Below are 21,559 nucleotides of genomic sequence, written 5' to 3' on the forward strand. Positions count from 1 at the left end.
TAAAATATTTAAGATATTTTTATTGCTTAACAACAGTTTTTTCGGTTGTTAACAGGGCACTTCACACCAGAGCAACTGGACACAAGGACAGTTCTATTCCCGAATGCCATCGCTCTGCTTAACAACTAATCCCCTCAACAGTGTCAATAATTTACTAAGAGTGTATTACTATTGTTCTTCTACTCCTTCCTAGTACCTCTCTCTCCACACTTATGACTATAAACTTGTTGCTTGTATCTTTCAATTTATTTTGTTTTTATTTGTTTCCTGGTATGATTTGATAGCTTGACCATCATTATTTTATTTTCCATATGGACACTGAGAACCTATGCACCAAAGACAAATTCTTTCTGTGTCCAATCACACTTGGCCAATAAAGAATTCTACTCTATTCCATTCTATTCAATTCTATTTTCCTATTCTATTCTATACTATTCTATTCCATATTCTATTCTATTCCATTCCATTCCATATTCTATTCTATTTTTCTATTCTATTCTATTCCATTCTATTTCATTCTATTCTAATTTCCTATTTTATACTATTCTATTCCATATTCTATTCCATTCCATTCCATATTCTATTCTATTCTATTTTCCTATTCTATTCCGTTCTATTCCATTCTATTTCATTCTATTCTATTCTATTTTCCTATTTTATTCTATACTATTCTATTCCATATTCTATTCTATTCCATTCCATTCCATATTCTATTCCATTCTATTCCATTCTATTCCATTCTATTCCATTCTATTCTATTTCATTTTATTCTATTTTCCTATTCTATTCTATACTATTCTATTCCATATTCTATTCTATTCCATTCCATTCCATATTCTATTCTATTCTATTTTCCTATTCTATTCCATTCTATTTCATTCTATTCCATTCTATTCTATTCTATTTTCCTATTTTATTCTATACTATTCTATTCCATATTCTATTCTATTCCATTCCATATTCTATTCTATTTTCCTATTATATTCCATTCTATTCCATTCTATTTCATTCTATTCCATTCTATTCTATTCTATTTTCCTATTTTATTCTATACTATTCTATTCCATATTCTATTCTATTCTATTTTCCTATTCTATTCCATTCTATTCCATTCCATTCTATTCCATTCCTTTCTTATTCTAACAAAGAATGCTTTTTTTCACCAAATTCTTAACAGCCACAGCCATTTTACGAAAAGGGAACATGAATTCTACACTGAAACACAAATTCTACCCTTTAAGAAATGTGAATTCTACACTGATAATTTTGGCTCCTAGAACTGATTTTAAAATGACATTGACGGGAAATCACAAGTTGTGCCTTCCACAGAAAGGCACAAAATCTAAATCATAGATTTCCCTCTGTTCCAGATTAAGTAACAGATGCTATTGACATAATAAGAGTGAATTGAGAGCAGCTAATATTTTGCCAATACTAAAAGGGGGGTGAAATCTAGCCAAATGTAAACCTTTTTATTTTATTTCATCAGCCTTTAAAGTCAAGAGAATATGATTTTGGCTAATGTGTAATTTTTTTTTAAAAAAAATGTGATAATAATGCATGATTTTTTTAAAGGACCAAACAGCGATAACACAGAATTTGGGATTTAAATGCAGGCCCTTCTGTGTCTTTTTGGCTGATCAGTTCAATCACAATTATATATCTGTTGCATATATATTTTTTGCAGCAAGCTTGGAACAATTATAAACTGATATAAAACAGTTTAACAACCAGTGTGGCAATATAAGTTGCACATTTTCTATGTTGTGGAGCAAATCCTTCGCTTTCTCCTAAATATGCAAGTCGTAGAATAGTGTTTCTCAACCTTGGCAACTTGAAGATGTCTGGACTTCAAGTCCCAGAATTCCGCAGCCAGCGAATGCAGGAAGAAAAAGAAAGAAAGAAAGAAAGAAAGAAAGAAAGAAAGAAAGAAGGAAGGAAGGAAGGAAGGAAGGAAGGAAGGAAGGAAGGAAGGAAGGAAGGAAGGAAGGAAGGAAGGGTATTGACTTCCCACTCCCTTCGGTGCAGTAGAATGAAATAACAACATCAAATCTCGACTTCTTACTTTTACATAATAGTTTAAACTAGCCATTTCTATAACAACAAACCTATCTGATCAATAAAACCCCAAATCAAAGGTTTATTTTTTTCCCCCACCCCGAGCACAAAGTCCAGAAATGGTTTCCAAGTACAAACAGAAGTATTTGTGGTGGTTCCTTGATCCAAGCCGTCCATTGAGCCATCTCTAATTCGGTAGAATTTCCGTGAACCGCGAACACGCTTTAAAATGTGCAGTTGGGATCCACAGACATTTATTTCACTCGGTCTCTTTTAAAAGTCTTTTTGTTTTTTAAAGTTACCTTGAAAACGACAGGCCAATGTTTTATCTGTCTGTCTGTTGACAGATAGAAAGTCGTGTCTCAGCAGCAGGTGACTTGAGACAGGATGCATTTCCATAAATATTGTGGGGCTGCCGAGATGTTAGATGCGGTTGTTGTTTGTGGGTTTTTTTGTCTCTTGCTTTCCCCACTTGGAGCGGAGAGGAATACCGATGCTAATAAATAAATCAGCAGAAACGCAAAACAACACGGAACGGAAGACAAGCCAAGAATAATGGTCTGGCGGAATTTGGAGGAATCTGGGTGGTAAACAGAGAGGTTCCTACCGGTTTGGGCGAGTAGGTAGTCACTCAGCCTGCCACGCCCCCTAACCGGTTCTATTGTTGGCGGCGCCATCTCGATTTTTGGTTCTGCACAAGCGCAGAACAACCTTCATTGCAAAAATTCCTTTGTAATGTTCTGCACATGCACAGACATTTTAAAATGAAAATGCACACATGCGCGGAGTGCATTTCTTGCACGCCGAACTGGCAGTAATGCCAGTAGCAACCCACCCCTGGTCATCCTTGTCAGCATGGGAGGGGAATACCACCAGCCAGATGGATAGCAAAATATAATTTGCCCTCTACCTGTGGCCACCATCGAGCCCAAAATCTCTGTTGCTAAGTGAGACATTTGTTAAGCGAGCTTTGGCCCATGTTACAACCTTTCTCGCCACTGCTGTTAAGTGAATCACTGCAGCAGAGGTGCTATTCAGCCAGTTCTGACAGGTTCTGGAGAACCGGTAGTGGAAATTTTGAGTAGTTCAGAGAACTGGCTGGCCGCGCCCTCGCTGCCTCCCAGCATCCCAGCATCCCAGCTGATCTCCTTTTGTTGCTCCTGCACAGGAGAACGGAGCTGGAAAGCAGGTTAGTAGAGTGGGGAGGGAATGGGGATTTTGCAGTATCCTTCCCCGGGAGTAGGGAGGGAATGGGGATTTTGCAGTATCCTTTCCCTGGAGTGGGGAGGGAATGGGGATTTTGCAATATCCTTCCCCTGGAGTGGGGAGGGAATGGGGATTTTGCAGTATCCTTCCCTTGGAGTGGGGAGGGAATGGGGATTTTGCAGTATCCTTTCCCTGGAGTAGGGAGGGAATTGAGATTTTGCAATATCCTTCCCCTGGAATGGGATGGGAATGGAGATTTTGTAGTATCCTGCCCTGCCCCGAAGCCACGCCCACAGAACGGGTAGTGGAATTATTATTAGAAATAAAATGCAACAGAGAAAATTATTCGTATGAAAATATGAAGTTGGAATTGCTGAAATGCCACCTTGATAACCCATCAGAGAAAAATAAATAAACAAGGGCAACAACAGAAAGGAGGAAGGATGAGGAGGGTAAGGAAGAAAGGGCAAAGTAGAGGAAGTAAGGGAGGGGAATTATGAGGAGGAAAAAGGGGGAAGGAGGAGGGGAAAAGAGAGGGGAAGAAGAAAGGAGGAAGGAAAGAAAGAAAGAAGGAAGAGAAGGGAGGTTGAGGAGATGGAGCAAAAAACTTAAAAAACTTTAAGATTAAAAGAAAAAGAACTGGTAGTAAAAAAAAAATTGAATTTCACCACTGGTTGGAACATATAAACATATGTGGTGGGATTGCAATACTGCACAGAAAAATATGGGAGATTGTGTTTAGAGAAATTAGAGCACTTTTGAATCTAAATTTAGAGATTTCACCGAGGAGTGGATTACTGGTGGGGAAAAAATGGGATATAAATGAAACAAAAAAGGAATTGGTTGTAAATTTGATAATGGTAGCTACATTAGTGATGGCTAAATATGGGGACGAAATTGGGATAGTCAAAGAAATGAGTGGTATAATGAAATTGGGGGTATGGCAACAAAGAATAAATTAACAACAGAAATTAAACTTAAAAAAGGGATGATTAAAGCAAATAATTATAATGAAATAGGGCTGGATTTTATAAAATCAGTGTTGGTGGAAGGCAAAGGGAATAAACCTACTGAAGAATATATGTTGTTCTGGAGGGGATAAGAGCACAATTGGAATATATTGTATATCTAATAAATATAAATTGAGGGAAGGTCTCCAGAGAGTGGGAGTGCACTGTGATATGTGGTTTTTTCCCCTTTTTTCTTTTGCCTTTCTTTTTTTGTATCCAGTTGTTGTATATGTACTGTTTGTATTATTTGCGTTTAAAATAAATCAATAAATAAACCACGGAACGATAGCGAACTCATCTCTGCATTATAAAGGGCTTTTTGACCTCCTTAAAGGACAAAACTTAAGAACCACAAAAGAGATTGGAATTAACTGGCGTTGAAGGCCGGTGTTAGGAAGCGTAAAATGTTGAATTTAAGGATTCATCTGTTTCATGCAAAGCTTTTTTTCTCCCCCATCCTGCCCTTCTGCTGCCCCGAAATATCCTACGGTACGAAACAACACAGCAACACAAACCGCAACAACAGCCAACTGCAAATTTGTAATCCAAGACGCCAACTGGAAGGAAAACGGGATGGAGAGAGAGAGAGAGAGAGAGAAAGAGAGAAAAGAACAGCAAACTCAAGAGAAAACAGAACTGCACTAGGCAGCCTACAGATCATAATTCTTCCAAATGTGATCGATAACTAAATGCATTTGCTGGACTCTGGCCAGTTTTAAAAAGTGGAATCTTTTTGTGACTGTTGCTTGCTCCGCAGCTTCCGGAAATGATTGTCTCTGGCCGGCCTTTAAAAGCTATAAGAAGTGGCGGACCCAGCTAGTACGTGGATGAAACACCACCGGGAAATCCCACAGATGGGGATGGCTGAAACATGGGGACAGAAAATAAATTCCAGAGGGCTGCAAAGAAATCTGCAGGGGCTGCATCCTTGAAGAAATTTCTTCAGAAATATTATTCTTATAGGAACACCGATGGAGCAGAAAATTCCAGTCTTTGTTTTTTTCTATTCATATAGAAGAGAAGAGTTGGAAGGGTCCTTGGAGGTCTTCTAGTCCAACCCCCTGCCTAGGCAGGAAACCCTACACCACTTCAGACAAATGGTGATCCAACATCTTCTTAAAAACCTCCAGTGTTGGAGCATTCACGACTTCTGGAGGCAAGTCGTTCCACTGGTTAATTGTTCTCACTGTTAGGAAATTTCTCCTCAGTTCTAAGTTGCTTCTCTCCTTGATTAGTTTCCACCCATTGCTTCTTGTTCTACCCTCAGGTGCTTTGGAGAATAGTTTGACTCCCTCTTCTTTGGGGCAACCCCTGAGATATTGGAAGACTGCTATCATGTCTCTCCTAGTCCTTCTTTCTATTAAACTAGACATCCCCAGTTCCTGCAACCGTTCTTTATATGTTTTAGCCTCCATTCCCCTAATCATCTTTGTTGCTGTTCTCTGCACTCTTTCCAGAGTCTCAACATCTTTTCTACATTGTGGCGACCAAAACTGGATGCAAATATTCCAAGTACGGCCTTCCCAAGGCCTTATAAAGTGGTGTTAACCCTTCACGTGATCTTGATTCTCTCCCTCTGTTGATGCAGCCTAGAACTGTGTTGGCTTTTTTGGCAGCTGCTGCCCACGGCTGGCTCCTATTTAAATGGTCGTCCACAGGACTCCAAGATCCCTCTCATTTGATAGGATGTGGCTGAAAAGATGGACAAAAGAACTCCAGAAGAATGACTTCCCCATTTAGGGAAAAGTTTTCAGAGGTGAGATTATCTGAATGCCTCTCTTTCTCTTTCTCCCTCTTTCTCTCTTCTTCTTTCTCCCCCTCTCTCTCTCCCTCTCTTTCTCTCTCTCCCTCCCACTTTCTCTTCTTCTCTCCCCCTCTCTCTCCCTCTCTCTCTTTCTCTCTCTCCTTCTCCTCTCTCCCTCCCCCTCCCTCTTTCTTTCCTTCTACCCCCTCCCCCTCTCTTTATCTCTCCTCTCCCCCTCTCCCTCTCTCCCTTTCTTTCTTTCCCTCTCTCTCTCCCTCTCCCTCTTTCTCTCCTTCTCTCTCCCCCTCTCTCCCTTTCTCTCTCTCCTTCTCCTTCTCTTTCCCTCTTTCTCTCCTTCTCTCTCCCCCTCCCCCTCTCTTTATCTCTCCTTCTCTCCCCCTCTCTCTCCCTCTCCCTCTTTCTCTCCTTCTCTCTCCCCCTCCCCCTCTCTTTATCTCTCCTTCTCTCCCCCCTCTCTCCCCCTCCCTTTCTCTTTCTTTCCCTCTCTCTCTTCCTCCCTCTCTCCCTCTCTACTGAAATAGGCCCAGATGGAGTCCGTTCACTTTGCAATTCATGAGAAGGGAGGGAAGGATCAAATATTAACCATCTTTCCATACTTCGAGCCTCGCCTGGCTTTCATCCTCAGCAAAGCTTCCATCCATCAGAAGCCGCCCAATTCTCAAAGGACGCCACCCTGTAAATCTTAACAAGAGATGATTTGGGGAAAGCAGAAATTACAGATCAAATCAATTCGCCAACATCTTACGTCCTACCCCCGTGTGTCGTTAAAACCTGGAAAGACTCCCCTCCCCCAGATTTCCTTGCTCCCGGTGCAAAATGAAAGCAGGGCAAATACACTCGTGTGTCTTTGCACACACCTTGACTGCCGAAGAACCAAGTTTGTAATTTGCACCACCATCGGTGGAAGGAACCTATATATCAGCGAGGATCAAGTCAACATCACATCCAAGGGGAGAGTTCCTACTTTAGACTTCCAGAGGCAGCTGTAGGGTAACAGCATTGAAATAGGCATATATATCCCCAAAATAAGAATAGTATCAGGAGAAAAAGAAGTGAGCCAGAAGCGAGAGAAAAGGCCAACCATCTTCAATTATTTTCACAGACTTCAGAGGATAATCAGAACGGTAGGAAAAAAAAACAATTACTGCCAACCTGCCTTCCATGGAGGACCTGTGCACTGCACGAGTCAAAAAGAGGGCTGTGAAAATATCTACACACCCCTCGCATCCTGGACATCAATTTTTTCAATTCCTGCCCTCAAAATGATGCTATAAGGCACTGCACACCAGAACAACTAGACACAAGGAGAGTATTTTCCCCCCGAACACCATCACTCCGCTAAACAAATAATTCCCTCAACACTGTCAAACTATTTACTAGGACTGTACTACTATTGTTCTTCTCATCCTTCCTGGTATCTACCTCTTCCCACTTAGGGCTATAACCATGTTGCTTGTATCTTTACAATTTATATTGTTTTATTTGTCTCCTAGTACGATTTGATTGCCTATTAGTAACCTATGACCATCACGAAGTGTTGTATCTTATGACTCTTGATGAATGTATTTTATTTTTCTTTATGTACACTGAGAGTGTATGCATCAAAGACAAATTCTTTGTGTGTCCCATCACACTTGGCCAATAAAGAATTCTATTCTATTCTATTCTCCATTATTCTATTCTATCCTATGTTCTATTCTATTCAGAATCCTATTCTATTCTCCATTATATTATTCTATTCTATTCTGTTCTATTTTATTCAGAATCCTATTCTATTCTCCATTATTCTATTCTACCCTATTCTCCTCTGTTCTATTCTATTCAGAATCCTATTCTATTCTCCATTATATTATTCTATTCTATTCTGTTCTATTTTATTCAGAATCCTATTCTATTCTTCATTATTCTATTCTATTCTCCATTATTCTATTCTATCCTATTCTCCTCTGTTCTATTCTATTCAGAATCTTATTCTATTCTCCATTATATTCTTCTATTCTATTTTATTTTATTCAGAATCCTATTCTATTCTCCATTATTCTATTCTATTCTCCATTATTCTATTCTATCCTATTCTCCTCTGTTCTATTCTATTCAGAATCCTATTCTATTCTCCATTATATTATTCTATTCTATTCTATTCTATTCTATTCAGAAACCTATTCTATTCTCCATTATTCTATTCTATCCTATTCTCCTCTGTTCTATTCTATTCAGAATCCTATTCTATTCTCCATTATATTATTCTATTCTATTCTATTCAGAAACCTATTCTATTCTCCATTATTCTATTCTATCCTATTCTCCTCTGTTCTATTCTATTCAGAATCCTATTGTATTCTCCATTATATTATTCTATTCTATTTTATTCAGAATCCTATTCTATTCTCCATTATTATATTATATTCTCCATTATTCTATTCTATCCTATTCTCCTCTGTTCTATTCTATTCAGAATCCTATTCTATTCTCCATTATATTATTCTATTCTGTTCTATTTTATTCAGAATCCTATTCTATTCTCCATTATTCTATTCTATTCTCCATTATTCTATCCTATTCTCCTCTGTTCTATTCTATTCAGAATCCTATTCTATTCTCCATTATATTATTCTATTCTATTTTATTCTATTCAGAATCCTATTCTATTCTCCATTATTTTATTCTATTCAGAATCCTATCTATTCTATTCCATTCGAGGTGGATTGATAGTTCATCCCTCAAGTTTGAAAGACATTCCTGCTTTTATCTATGACTTAGTCCCCACCCAAATCTTTTTTTTTTAAACAAAAACATTGTTTGTGTTGATTCACTTCAACAACAAAACACATCGCAAGAAGTCTGGAGGAATTTTTCCTTTGTCTCCACACATACCTATCCAAATAAGAGGCGCGTTAGGCACAGCACTAACAGGGTAGATAGCCATTTTCTACCCGAACAAATTTACCAAATTGGGTGTTCTGGAAAGGAAACACCACGGGAAACGATGACAAAGTTAAAAAAATAATATAAATAAACCACCCAGAAATTGAAAATGAAGGGTGGAACCTACAGTTTCGGACGCCGTGCTCCAAAATCCTCACTCGAGCCTGAATTTTATAAATTACTATCTTGAGACCGGGGTGGTGTCTCGTTTTAATAAATGCTGCTCTCCGCTACTTGGGGGGGGGGGGGGGGAAGCTATTAATTTTAGCGTTGCAAGGATTCGCCCTAATAATGGTGGATTCTAATTAACAACATTCCCAAAAGGTTTTCTGGGAAGAAAACTGGCATTGTGGAGGGTCTGGAAAATATGGCTCAGTGCCCAGGCTTTCGACTAGGGTTGGGGGGGGGATTGAAGCCCCTTCTGAGTGGGGTGTGTGTGTGTGTGTGTGTTGTGGTTGCCCAGTTCTGCAGTCTTTTTGCTCTCTTCTCTTTACTGTTACGTTGTTTTATTGTTATTATTGGGATTTTTTTCCCCTTCTGTTTTTACTTTGGGAAAGTGGATGGTGGGGAGGCTCTGTACAAATGTAATATATAATAATAAAGCTTTGGTGTTCAAAAGCCTGCACGAAAGTTTTTCTTTTATTAACTAGGGAAGTGAAGCAAACACCCTCCTTGTTTGTTTAGAGGCACTTCCTATTTGACTTTTCCAACTCCTGGGGCAGCCTTTAAGTTTAAGGGGGGAAAATGAAAGGAGCAGTTTTCTATCAAACAGTATAAGCCCTGTCCACCTGCCGGGAAGGAAGGAAGTTGGGGGGGAAAGGAAACAATTAAGAAAGGAAGGAGAGAGGGAGGGAGATGTAGAAAGGGAAGGAAGAAAAGGGGAGGGGAGAAATCAAAAGAAAGAAGGAAAGAAGGAAGGAAAAAGAGGGTGGGAAGGAAGGAGGGAGGGAAGGAAGAGTAGGAAGAAAAAGTGAGGGAGAGCAAAAGAAAGAAGGAAGGAAATGGAGAGAGGGAAGGAAGGAAGGAAAAACGAACAGGAAGGGAGGGTGGAAGAGAGGGAGGAGAGGAAGGAAGGAAGGAAAGAAAGAAAAGAGGGAGGGAAGGAAGGAAAGAAGGGAGGGAAGGAGAGAGGGAGATGTAGACAGGAAAGGAAGGAAAAGGGAGGGAGGGAGCAAAAGAAAGAAGGAAGGAAGAAAAAAGAACAGGAAGGAAGGACGGAAGGGAGGGAAGGAAAGAAAGAAAAGAGGGAGAGAGGGAAGGAGAGAGAGAGGTGTAGATGGAAGGAAGGAAGGAAAAAGGAGGGAGAGATCAAAAGAAGGAAGGAAGGAAAAAGGGAGGGAGGGATAGAAAGAAGGGAAAAGAACAGGAAAGAAGGACAGAAGGGAAGGAAGGAAAGAGAAAAGAGAGGGAGGGAGAGAAGGAAAGAAGGGAAGGAAGGAGAGAGAGGTGTAGACAGGGGAGGAAGAAAAAAGGAGGGAGATAAAAAAGAAAGAAGGAGAAAGAGGGACACAAAGAGAAGGAAGGAAGGAAAAGAGAGAACTGGAAGGAAGGACGGAAGGGAAGGAAGGGAAGGAAGAAAAGAGGAAGAGAAGGAAGGAGAGAGGTGTAGACGGGAGGAAGGAAAAGGGAGATCAAAAGAAAGAAAGAAGGAGAAAGAGGGAGGGACAAAAGAGAAGGAAGGAAAGAAGGAAGGAAAAGAGAACAGGAAGGAAGGACAGAAGGGAAGGAAGAAAAGAGGGATGGAAAGTAGGAGAGAGTTGTAGACAGCGACCAAAGAAAAAAGGAGGGAGAGATCAACAGAAAGAAAGAAGGAGAAAGAGGGAGGGACAGAAAGAGAAGGCAAGAAAGAAGGAAGGAAGGAAGGAAGGAAGGAGGTTCCATCACAAAACCGCGGCGGTTTTGACGGATCACGAGGAAGGAAGGAAGGAAGGAAGGAAGGAAGGAAGGAAGGAAGGAAGGAAGGAAGGAAGGAAGGAAGGAAGGAAGGAAGGAAGGAAGGAACAGCAACCAAGCCAGCCAGCTACTCACGGTAGAAGATGTACTCGGTGTAGCTACTCCAGATCTTATCCTCCCTGTACTGGTTGACGAAGGCGGCGGTGCCCGTGGAGTTGCAAGCCACCATGTGGAAGCCGGCCTCGGCCAGCCGGTCGAAGGCTTGCTCCAGGTAGGTGTACTTCAGGTAGAAGCGGGCCGTGTATTTCTCGGGCGGCCGGTCGGGGTCGCGGCTCTCGTTCAGCGTCTCGCCGAAGACCTCCTTGGCCAGGGCGATGCGGCCGCAGACCATGATGCGCGCCACCCGTCGGAACTTGGCGTCCGCCTGGTTGTCCCGCACCGACGTGTAGGAGCCCCGGTAGCCGACGGTGAGGAAGCCCGAGCGCCTCTCCCCGGCCCGGGACGGCGGAGCCACCGGCAACAAGTCCCCGCTGCCAGGCGAGGCGCTCTCCTCCAGGTCGCTCTGGCAGCCTTCGTCGTTAAGCGAGCCCTGCTTGGGCACCTTGGGGGAGAGCAGCTTGGCCAGGTCGGGCAGCTGGAAGTGCTCGGCCTCGCGGAGCAGCCGCTCCTTCTCCGGGAAGTGCTCGGGCAGGGCCAGCTGCTTGTCCCGTAGGTAATCCAGGACGTACCTGAAGAGGAAGCCGTCGCGGTCGATGAAGAAGCGGGCGCGGCTGTCCCGCGGCAGCTCCCGGCACCCGCCGCTCAGCCGCGACGGGGAGAACATCTGCGCCAAGGTGCTCTCGGCCACGCTCAGCAAGGTGGAGTGCCGGGTCACGTACACCTGGCCGCCCACGTTCAGCTCCACCACCTCGGGGAAGGCGCAGCCCGGCGGCGCGGCCCCCGCGGGGCACCCCGAGATCATCTCGCTGATGGGGAGGATGGTGGCGGGGTTGATGGGGGTGGGGGTCGCGCCGGGGCCGCCGCCCTCCTTCAGGGCCATGCCGGCCGCCAGAAGCCCCCCGACGGCCACTGGCGTCCTCCGCGGCGATCCACGCGCGATGCCGGATCTCCGCCACCCGCGGGAACCCTTCGGCTCCGCTCCCGTTCCTTTGGGGAAGGTCGTGAGCGGCTGGGACCCGAATCTCTGGGGTTTCCTGACCGGCTGCTCCCCTCGGCGAAGCGGCTAAGAAGAGTGGGGGTCTCCCCGCAGGAAAGGACGGGTTCCCCTCCTCCGCGGGGCACAGCAGCAGCCGCTGCCTCTTGGCAGACCCCACTGGCGGCTAATAAGGGTGGGGGGGCTCCTGACCAGCCGGGACCCCCAAGGAAGTCCTCTCCCGAACCTCTGGGATCCTCCAGGCAGCTCCCCTCGGCGATGCAGCTAATAAGGGTGGGGGGGCTCTTCTGACCGGCCTGGACCCCTTCCCCCCCCCCCCGCCGACGATAAATTCTTCCGAACCTGTGGGGTCTCCTTCCTGGCTGCTCCCCTCGGCGATGCGGCTAATAAGGGTGGGGGTCTCTTAACCAGGCGAGACCCTCCAGAACCGTCCTCCAGGCAACTCGCCTCGGTGATGCGATTAAGGATGAGGGTCTCCTGACCGGCCCTCGGGACCCCCGAGAAAGTCTCCAGAACCTGTGGGGTCTCCTTCCTGGCTGCTCCCCTCGGCGATGCGGCTAATAAGGGTGGGGGTCTCTTAACCGGGCGAGACCCCCGAGAAAGTCTTCTCCAGAACCGTTGGGGTCCTCCAGGCAGCTCGGTGATGCGATTAAGGATCGGGGGTCTCCTGACCGGCCCTCGGGACCCCCGAGAAAGTCTCCAGAACCTGTGGGGTCTTCTTCCCAGCTGCTCCCCTCGGCGATGCGGCGAATAAGAGTGGGGGTCTCCTTGCAGAGAAGGACGCCTTCTCCTCCTCCTCCTCCGCGGGGCGCGCAGCAGGAACAGCAGCCGCCTCTGGCCAGACCCCCGCTGGAGGGGGGAGGGTCTTCCCCTTCCCGCGGGGCGCCCCTCCAGAGGTGGGTCTGGGGGCGCCCGGTTGAAGATGGAGCTTCAGCCCCTTGCGGGACCCTCGGCCGCTGCAGGGCAGAAGCTGAGGCCGGAGGCGGGGGGATCGTCCCGCAGCGGCCGTGGGTGGTGGGGGGGGGGAGAGGTCTTCAAGCTCCGCAGCCCACCCGGGTCTCCGCCGGCCGCTTCTCCAGCTCGACCGGCCGCAGCCAAAGGCGAGCTGACGTCAAGCCGAGGCAGCCGACTAGAGCGGAGCGGCGGAGACCTTGCGCAGAGCCGCTTCGGGAAGGGCGGAAGAGGGGAGGGGGGAGAGGGGAGGGGAGGCAGAGGAGGGGACGGGACCTTCCGAGGACGCAAAACGGGAAGATCGCAGCGGCTGGGTCGCGAGAGAGACCGGGGGGGGGGGAGTTGAAAGGGGAGGGGGCTCTGCCTCCAAAGCAAGCGAGGGGAGGGGGGGAAGGGGGGAAAGCTTTGCAACTAGCGGTGCTAGAACTCCCGCGCACCTAGCCAGAAAGAGTAAGAACCGGGAAGGTGAGGCGGGGGGGGGGGTGTGCGGGCTCTCCCTCCAAAGCAGGCGAGGGGCAGTGTGGGGAGAAGGGGGAGGGAACAACTGCAACTAACGATGCTAGAACTTCCACGCACCTAGCCAGAAATAAGAAGAACCAGAAAGGTGGGGAGGGGGCTCTGCCTCCAAAACAGGTGAGGGGGGGAGTGGGGGGAAGAAGGGGGACCTGGGCAACTTGGCAACTAGCGATGCTAGAACTTCCACGCACCTAGCCAGAAAGAATAAGAACCAGGAAGGTGTGGGAGGGGGCTCTGCCTCCAAAACAGGTGAGGGGGGGAGGGGGGGGAAGAAGGGGGACCTGGGCAACTTTGCAACTAGCGATGCTAGAACTTCCACGCACCTAGCCAGAAAGAATAAGAACCAGGAAGGTGTGCGGGGGGGGGCTCTGCCTCCAAAACAGGTGAGGGGGGGAGTGGGGGGAAGAAGGGGGACCTGGGCAACTTTGCAACTAGCAATGCTAGAACTTCCACGCACCTAGCCAGAAAGAATAAGAACCGGGGAAAGGGGGGGGATGGGGAAAGGTCGAATGGATTCGCATCCCAGTCCGACCCTGCAAATCCTGAATCTCTCTTGTTGCCGGTGGGGAGGAGTAAATAAATAAAATGAGGGGAGGGGGAGAAATCCATTGGCCAGCCCGGGACCCAACTGGCAGATTCCTTTTTGCGTTTCTGACAATGGGATTCCAGCAGCGCCGGAGAATGGAAAAGGCATTCGGGAGTCAGTGCAAAAGATGCGCGGGGCAGAGGCGGTGCTAAAGGGATTGGCCCTTTGATTCCGAAGGGAGGGGGGGCGGCTCCTGCTTGCAGCTTCATAGCCAAGGGGGTTCTTCCACTGTGTCCGGAGGAGGGGGAGGGGGAGAAAAGGAGGAGGAGGAGGAGGAGGAGGAGGAGGAGAGGTTTTTATACTCTGTACGCCCCCCCAAAAAAAACCCCAAAACAAAACAGAGTGATAATTAAACAAAAACAAGAGATTCTCCTTGTAGATTCTCAATAGCTGATTTTAAAAAAAATGATAATAACTGACCACTGAGTAAATAGAAAGGGACTATTTAATTCGAATTTTTTTTAAACAAAAATGTTATTGTCAATTCTAATTGGTTTTTTTTTAGGATATTCTTTTTTTTTTTAACTTTTGTATTATGTGTTTCTTTTAATATTGTACGCCGCCCTGAGTCCTTGGGAGAAGGGCGGCATATAAATCGAATAAACCAAACCAAACCAAACTATTGTATTTTTTTTCCCCAGTGAAAATGTTCGGAAGAAATAAAACATTTAATGAAACCCTCCCCCCCCCTCCTCACCCCAAGTCTTTGGACTTCAGTTGGGTCATTCTGTAAGGAAGTTAAAAACCCACCCCTCTGCTACAAAACTGAAATACCCTGGGAAATATTGAGAAGGCAGAATATTATATTTCCCTGGATGTGAAAAGGGAGAAACGTGTTTTTAAAGACAAAGTAGCTCCCTGTAGCTTTCTGCCCCACCCCCACTTTGCAAATGAGCCATAAAAGCCTGGGCTAGTCTACTTTACATAATAAAGGTAGGCTTAGCCTTCTACAGAAACTCACCACATGGCATCTGGAAACTCAGTCAAACTTGGGCTCAACACACAGCCTAGAGAGTTGGCCCTGCATGGCCCCATGGGAGTCTGGCAACCAATCAGAATACATTTCTTACACAGGAACAGGAAACAGAGGGGTGGGGGCCGTACAGAGTATAAAAACCCAGCAAGCTCCTTCTTCTCTCTCTTTTCTTCTTCATCTGGAAGCCTGTGATCCCCCTTTTTCTGTTCAGGAGCTCAAGCCATGTGATCCTGTCCACAATTTAAACCATCTTTTCAAGCAGCCTCCATGTTTCCAGTGTCTTTTTCCCCACTTGGAGCTGAACCCAGAAGGACATTTCTCCCAACAATTCCTTGCCACACAACACCGTCAAACCGCCGTAGCTGAACTAGACTGTGAAATATTTCTCTTCTGTGCTCTGCCATCATTCTTAACGCAATAAGGTATAAATTATTCCGGTTCCCATCTAGTCCGTGATTAAAAACCCTTCTGCAGAAAATTATTGCTGACCTCAGCTATTCCTGTTTAAGAAGGTAGGTGCAAATATAGTTCCTGTCCATAACTCCCGTTAACTTCAAACAGTGGTTGTGGGTCCCTGTGTATGCCTGTGTTTGCATATAATTGTCCCCCCAATTGCCAGTGGCCTCCAGATGTGATGTTGGGTTTTATGGTCTAGCACATCTGGAAGATGTGAATCTTCCCATCTGAGAAGATGTGAACTGGGATCCCACTTGCAATGGATGGCTGTGAAGTTTGGACCACAAGGAAGGCTGAGAGCACCAAAGAATGAACTCTGGTGTTGGAGAAGACTCCTGCATTGAGTCCCTTGGACTGCAAGGCCATCCAACCGGTCAGTCCTAGAGGAGATCCACCCTGGCTGCTCTTTAGAAGGCCAGATCCTGAAGAGGAAACTCAAAGACTTTGGCCAACTGATGAGAAGGAAGAAGGACTCCCTGGAGAAGAGCCTCATGCTGGGAACGATGGAGGGCAAAAGAAGAAGAAGGGGACAGAAGAGAAGGAGGTGGATGGATGGAGTCCCGGAAGCAGCCGGCGTGAGCTTCAATGGACTCCAGAGGATGGTAGAGAACAGGAAGTCCTGGAGGAACGTTCTCCATGGGGTCGCGATGGGTCAGACACAACTTTGCAACGAATAACAACAACATCTGGAAGGCTCAGATCAGCAGAGTCCACTCCCACCCATCCTGTCACCAGGCTAAAGTTATAAAAGATTGTGAGGCCAACACAATTACCAGGTACACATCAAGAATGATACTATAGCCCAGGGAATCGGCAGCCTTGAACACTCAAAGAATCATCTGGATCCGTTTCACACAGGAAAGAAAACACCGGGAGCCACAAAACCTACCGGGAAGGGGGGTGGGATCGAAAAGCTCAATAAATCGTGTGCCGGTGGGGGTTATGAATCTAGTGGTCCCTGAGGTCCGAAAGATTGGAGACCCCTGAAGCCAGATAGATTTGGAAAAGGCATAGCAAAAAAAAAAAAATGTGACTTCCCACCGCATCTCATCCCACCCCGTAATTCTGCGGTAAAGCTGCACTTAAAGCTCGCAGATGCCTCGTAAGGATAAATTAAAAATAGTCACGCGATACACTGGGTAAGGTTAAAGAGGACGGGCTATGCAGATCCATCTCAAAAAGCCAACATGCATAAATGCATTAAGAGGAAAATGCATTAAGAGGAAGGGGCTGTACAGGACCATCCCATCAGCCAATTTGCAGGAATGCAGTTATTCAGCGACGCCTCCTCCCGTACCGATGTAAATCGTAATTTATTGCCCAGCGTATGGTGAATGGGGATAAAATTGTGCTGTAAGAAAATAGGGAAGGGGAGACACACACACACACACACACACACACACACACACACACGAGCAGTAAGAGTGGTGGCAATGCATTCGCCTTAGGATCCCAGGACAGGATCACACAAAGCGCTATTGTTCTGACCCACTCCCAAACACGACAAGTAAAATATAATAACAGAGTTGGAAGGGGCCTTAGAGGTCTTCTAGTCCAACCCCCTGCTCAGGCAGGAAACCCTACACCACTTCAGACAACCTGTCAGCTTCTGCCTTGCTGTTGCTTCAGCTGCCATGAAACGGGGAGGGAGGGCTGGTATTTGGGAGGGGTTAATTGATGTGCTGGAGGAATCTTCTAGGACGTTCGAGATGCTCGGATGGCGCATGCGTGAGAGCTTCCCGCGTAGATCAACGGCCTTGACATTCCATCTTCGTGACGCCTGTTTGAAGTTATCTCACACCTGACACTTGAAGGATTTATGATTGGCCTGGATCTATGATCCTAAGGGGTGGAGAATGGACTTTTCTATATATCAATCGCTTTCGCGCCTAATTAAGTAGACTTTGCTTCGCAACTGCTTGCTTACCATTTATAATTAGTAAAAGTACTTTGGATTTCCAACCCATGGAATCTCTTAGTCTTTCTTTCCTAATTATGTAATGGAGTGACGCTGACACAACCTCTTCTTAAAAACTTCCAGTGTTGGAGCAATTCACAACTTCTGGAGGCAAGTTGTTCCACCGGTTAATTGTTCTCACTGTCAGGAAATTTCTCCTTGGTTCTAAGTTGCTTCTCTCCTTGATTGGTTGAATGAGGTTGATTATAGAATAGAATAGAATTCTTTATTGGCCAAGTGTGACTGGACACACAAGGAATTTGGCTTTGGTGCAGATTCTCTCAGTGGACATAAAGAAAAACAAAACAGAATACTTTCATCAAAATCATAAGATACAACACTTGGTGATAGTCACAGAATACCAATAACCAATCAGATTATACAAGGAAACAGATAAAAATGATATAGAATAGAATAGAATAGAGTAGAGTAGAGTAGAGTAGAGTAGAGTAGAGTAGAGTAGAGTAGAGTAGAGTAGAGTAGAGTAGAACAGAACAGAACAGAACAGAACAGAATAGAATTCTTTATTGGCCATGTGATTGGACACACAAGAAATTTGTCTTTGGTGCAGATGCTCTCAATGTACATCAAAAGACAAGATAAATTCATCACAAATCATAAGGTACAACACTTATTGATAGTCATAGGTTACTAATAAGCTATCAAAGCTTCCCGTATTAGAAAACAAATAAAACAATATAAATAAATAAAATAATATAAATAAGATACAATCAACAGGGTTATAGTCATAAGTGGAAAGAAACAGATACTCGGAAGGTTGAGAAGAACAAGAGTAGTACAGTTTTAGTAAATAATTTGACAGTGTTGTGGGAATTAGTTGTTTAGCAGAGTGATGGCATATGGGGAAAACTGTCCTTGTGTCTAGTTGTCTTGGTGTGCAGTGCCCTATAGCGTCGTTTTGAGGATAGTTGAAAAAATTGATGTCCAGGATGTGAGGGGTCTGTAGATATTTTCACAGCCCTCTTTTTGACTCGTGCAGGTCCTCAATGGAAGACAGGTTGGTAGTAATTGTTTTTTCTGCAGTTCTGATTATCCTCTGAAGTCCGTGTCTGTCTTGTTGGGTTGCAGAGCCAAACCAGACAGTGATGGAGGTGCAGATGATGGACTCAATCATCCCTCTGTAGAACAGAATCAGCAGCTCCTTGGGCAATTTGAGCTTCCTGAGTTGGCACAGGAAGAACATTCTTTGTTGTGCTTTTGTGATGACGTTTTGATGAAGCACCCACAACTTCTGGAAGCAACTTCTGTTCCACTAGTTAATTGTCCTCCCAGTTAGGAAGTTTCTCCTTAATTCCAGTTTGCTTCTCTCCTTGATTAGGAGAGGAGAGGAAAGGAAAGGAAAAGAAAGAGGAAGGAAAGGAAGAAAATAAGAAGGGAAGGAAGGAGGAGGAAAGGGAAAGAACAGAAAGGAGAGGAGAGAAAAGGAAAGAGGAAGAAAATAGGAAGGGAAGGAAGAAGGAGGAAAGGAAAAGAACAGAAAGGAAAGGAGAGGAAAGGAAAGGAAAAGAAAGAGGAAGGAAAGGAAGAAAATAGGAAGGGAAGGAAGGAGGAGGAAAGGGAAAGAACAGAAAGGAGAGGAGAGGAAAGGAAAGGAAAAGAAAAGAAAGAGGAAGGGAAGGAAGAAGGAGGAAAGGAAAAAACAGAAAGGAAAGGAGAGGAGAGGAAAGGAAAGGAAAAGAAAAGAAAGAGGAAGGAAAGGAAGAAAATAGGAAGGGAAGGGAAGGAAGAAGGAGGAAAGGAAAAGAATAGAAAGGAGAGGAAAGGAAAGGAAAGAGGAAGGAGAGGAAGAAAATAAGAAGGGAAAGAAGAAGGAGGAAAGGAAAAAACAGAAAGGAAAGGAGAGGAGAGGAAAGGAAAAGAAAGAGGAAGGAAAGGAAGAAAATAGGAAGGGAAGGAAGGAGGAGGAAAGGAAAAGAATAGAAAGGAGAGGAAAGGAAAGGAAGAAGGAGGAAAGGGAAAGAACAGAAAGGAAAGGAGAGGAAAGGAAAGAGGAAGGAAAGGAAGAAAATAGGAAGGGAAGGAAGAAGGAGGAAAGGGAAAGAACAGAAAGGAAAGGAAAGGAAAGGAAAGGAAAGGAAAGGAAAGGAAAGGAAAGGAAAGGAAAGGAAAGGAAAGGAAAGGAAAGGAAAGGAAAGGAAAGGAAGATCAAGAATCTTTCCACCCGGGAGGATCTCATTATGCAGATTCTCCAAACACCGGCTAAAGAAAGCTTGAGCTAATGAAATTGACCCACTTACTGGCATCCTATGGGATACTTTATCCCGTGAGATATCAGCCCAAGGATGGGTTAAATGAAACCGAACTAATGAGTTTCCACCCAGGTGTAAACTGGGAGTCCTAAATTCTCTCACTTTACTTTGCGATCTCCCTACAGGTGGGCCACAAGCGAGCCCAACATTTCCGCAGCGAAGCGAAACATCCCTTAAGCGAGTTTGACACACACACACCCCACCACCATGTTAGTTACAACCTTCCTTGACGCCACGGATAAGTGAATCATTGCGGCTGTGTGAAGTTAGTGACACGGTGGTCGGAAGGTTGCAAAAGGGGATCGCAACACACACACACACACACACACACACACACACACACGGGATAACGCAACCGTCATAAATACGAGCCAGTGTGTCGAGTGTCTGAATTTCGACCCCCGTGACCACGGAGGGGGCTGCAAATGGTCGTAAGGGTGAAAAACGGTCATAAGTTCTTGCAATGACCCAGGGCATGGCGCAGAGGCAACCCAGGCAGCTGGCCGTTCGAAACACACACACACCCCTTTGTTGCTACAAATTCCCCTCGTGACACCGAGACTGTAAACGGTAACAAGAGTTGGGAGGGACCTTGGAGGTCATCTAGTCCAACCCCCTGCTCAGGCAGGAGACAATAGCAATAGCAATAGCAATAGCAGTAGACTTATATACCGCTTCATAGGCCTTTCAGGCCTCTCTAAGCGGTTTACAGAGAGTCAGCATATTGCCCCCAACAACAATCCAGGTCCTCATTTTACCCACCTCGGAAGGATGGAAGGCTGAGTCAACCCTGAGCCGGTGAGATTTGAACCGCTGACCTGCTGATCTAGCAGTAGCCTGCAGTGCTGCATTTAACCACTGCGCCACCTTGGCTCTTATCTGTACTAAGGGTTCGAACCGCTGAAACTGCCAACCTTTCGGATCGACAAGCTCAGTGTCTTTGCTTCTGGCCACCGTTAAACCAACTTTCCAATCAGCCCCCATGTTGTCCCCACCATATATATTTTTTCTCTCCCAGCTTGGAAACGCACCAGACGGATATTTCTTCCAAGAAGAACATCAGAGTTTTGAAGAACCTTATGATCTACTTAACAAATGTTTAGTTCTTAATCATTCTTATCAATCTGCATTAGCCCGCTTAATTGGATGGGAAGGGGACGCCCATTTGGCGTTTTTGTTTTTGGAGTCCATGTATTCGTAATTGCTTCCCAGCATTGTAACATAAAACCCCGTGTTTATCGCTGCGGATTTCCCAGCGGACGTGAAACATCCACAAAGCCACTCCGCTCCATTTGAGGGGAAGATTAACAGATGAGCAGGGTGGGAAGGTACCCTGTGGGTCATCTAGTCCAACCCCAACCCCGCTCAAGCAGGAGACTCTTCACCGTTTCTGAGAGACGGCAGTCCAGTCTCTTCTTGAAAGTTTCCAGAAATAGTAAATTAATTAACAGATGAAACAGAGTTGGAAGGGACCTTGTAGGTCATCTAGGGGCGGTGGAGTGCACCATGCATGGCGTTGCCACGAGTGACATCAAGTTGGCCACACCCACTCAGTCACAGGACCACCAAGCCACGCCCACAGAAACGGTAGTAAAATAATTTGAATTTCAGCACTAGGGGCCAGCTGTTCATCGCTCATGTCCCTGAGCCGAGGTGGTGCAGTGGTTAAATGCAGCACTGCAGGCTACTTCAGCTGACTGCAGTTCTGCAGTTCAGCTGTTCAAATCTCACCGGCTCAGGGTTGACTCAGCCTTCCATCCTTCCGAGGTGGGTGAAATGAGGACCCAGACTGTGGGGGCGATATGCTGACTCTGTAAACCGCTTAGAGAGGGCTGAA

The 21,559-nt window shown here is 45.5% G+C and overlaps 1 protein-coding gene across 1 annotated transcript in view; it reads right to left on the bottom strand.

Moving 5' to 3' along the window:
• KCTD8 (potassium channel tetramerization domain containing 8) overlaps positions 1-13,030 on the bottom strand; it is a 45,410-nt gene extending 32,380 nt beyond the window's left edge. Inside the window, exon 1 of the mRNA XM_014055995.2 lies at positions 10,993-13,030. Coding sequence (XP_013911470.2) covers positions 10,993-11,896 — 904 coding nt within the window. The 5' untranslated portion in view covers positions 11,897-13,030. The remainder of the gene's footprint in view (positions 1-10,992) is intronic.
• Between the last annotated feature and the right edge of the window lie 8,529 nt (positions 13,031-21,559).

Source organism: Thamnophis sirtalis, unplaced genomic scaffold (assembly GCF_051295495.1).
Source record: "Thamnophis sirtalis isolate CommonGarterSnake01/CBP01778 unplaced genomic scaffold, rThaSir2_p1.2 scaffold_10, whole genome shotgun sequence".
Lineage (NCBI taxonomy): Eukaryota > Metazoa > Chordata > Lepidosauria > Squamata > Natricidae > Thamnophis > Thamnophis sirtalis.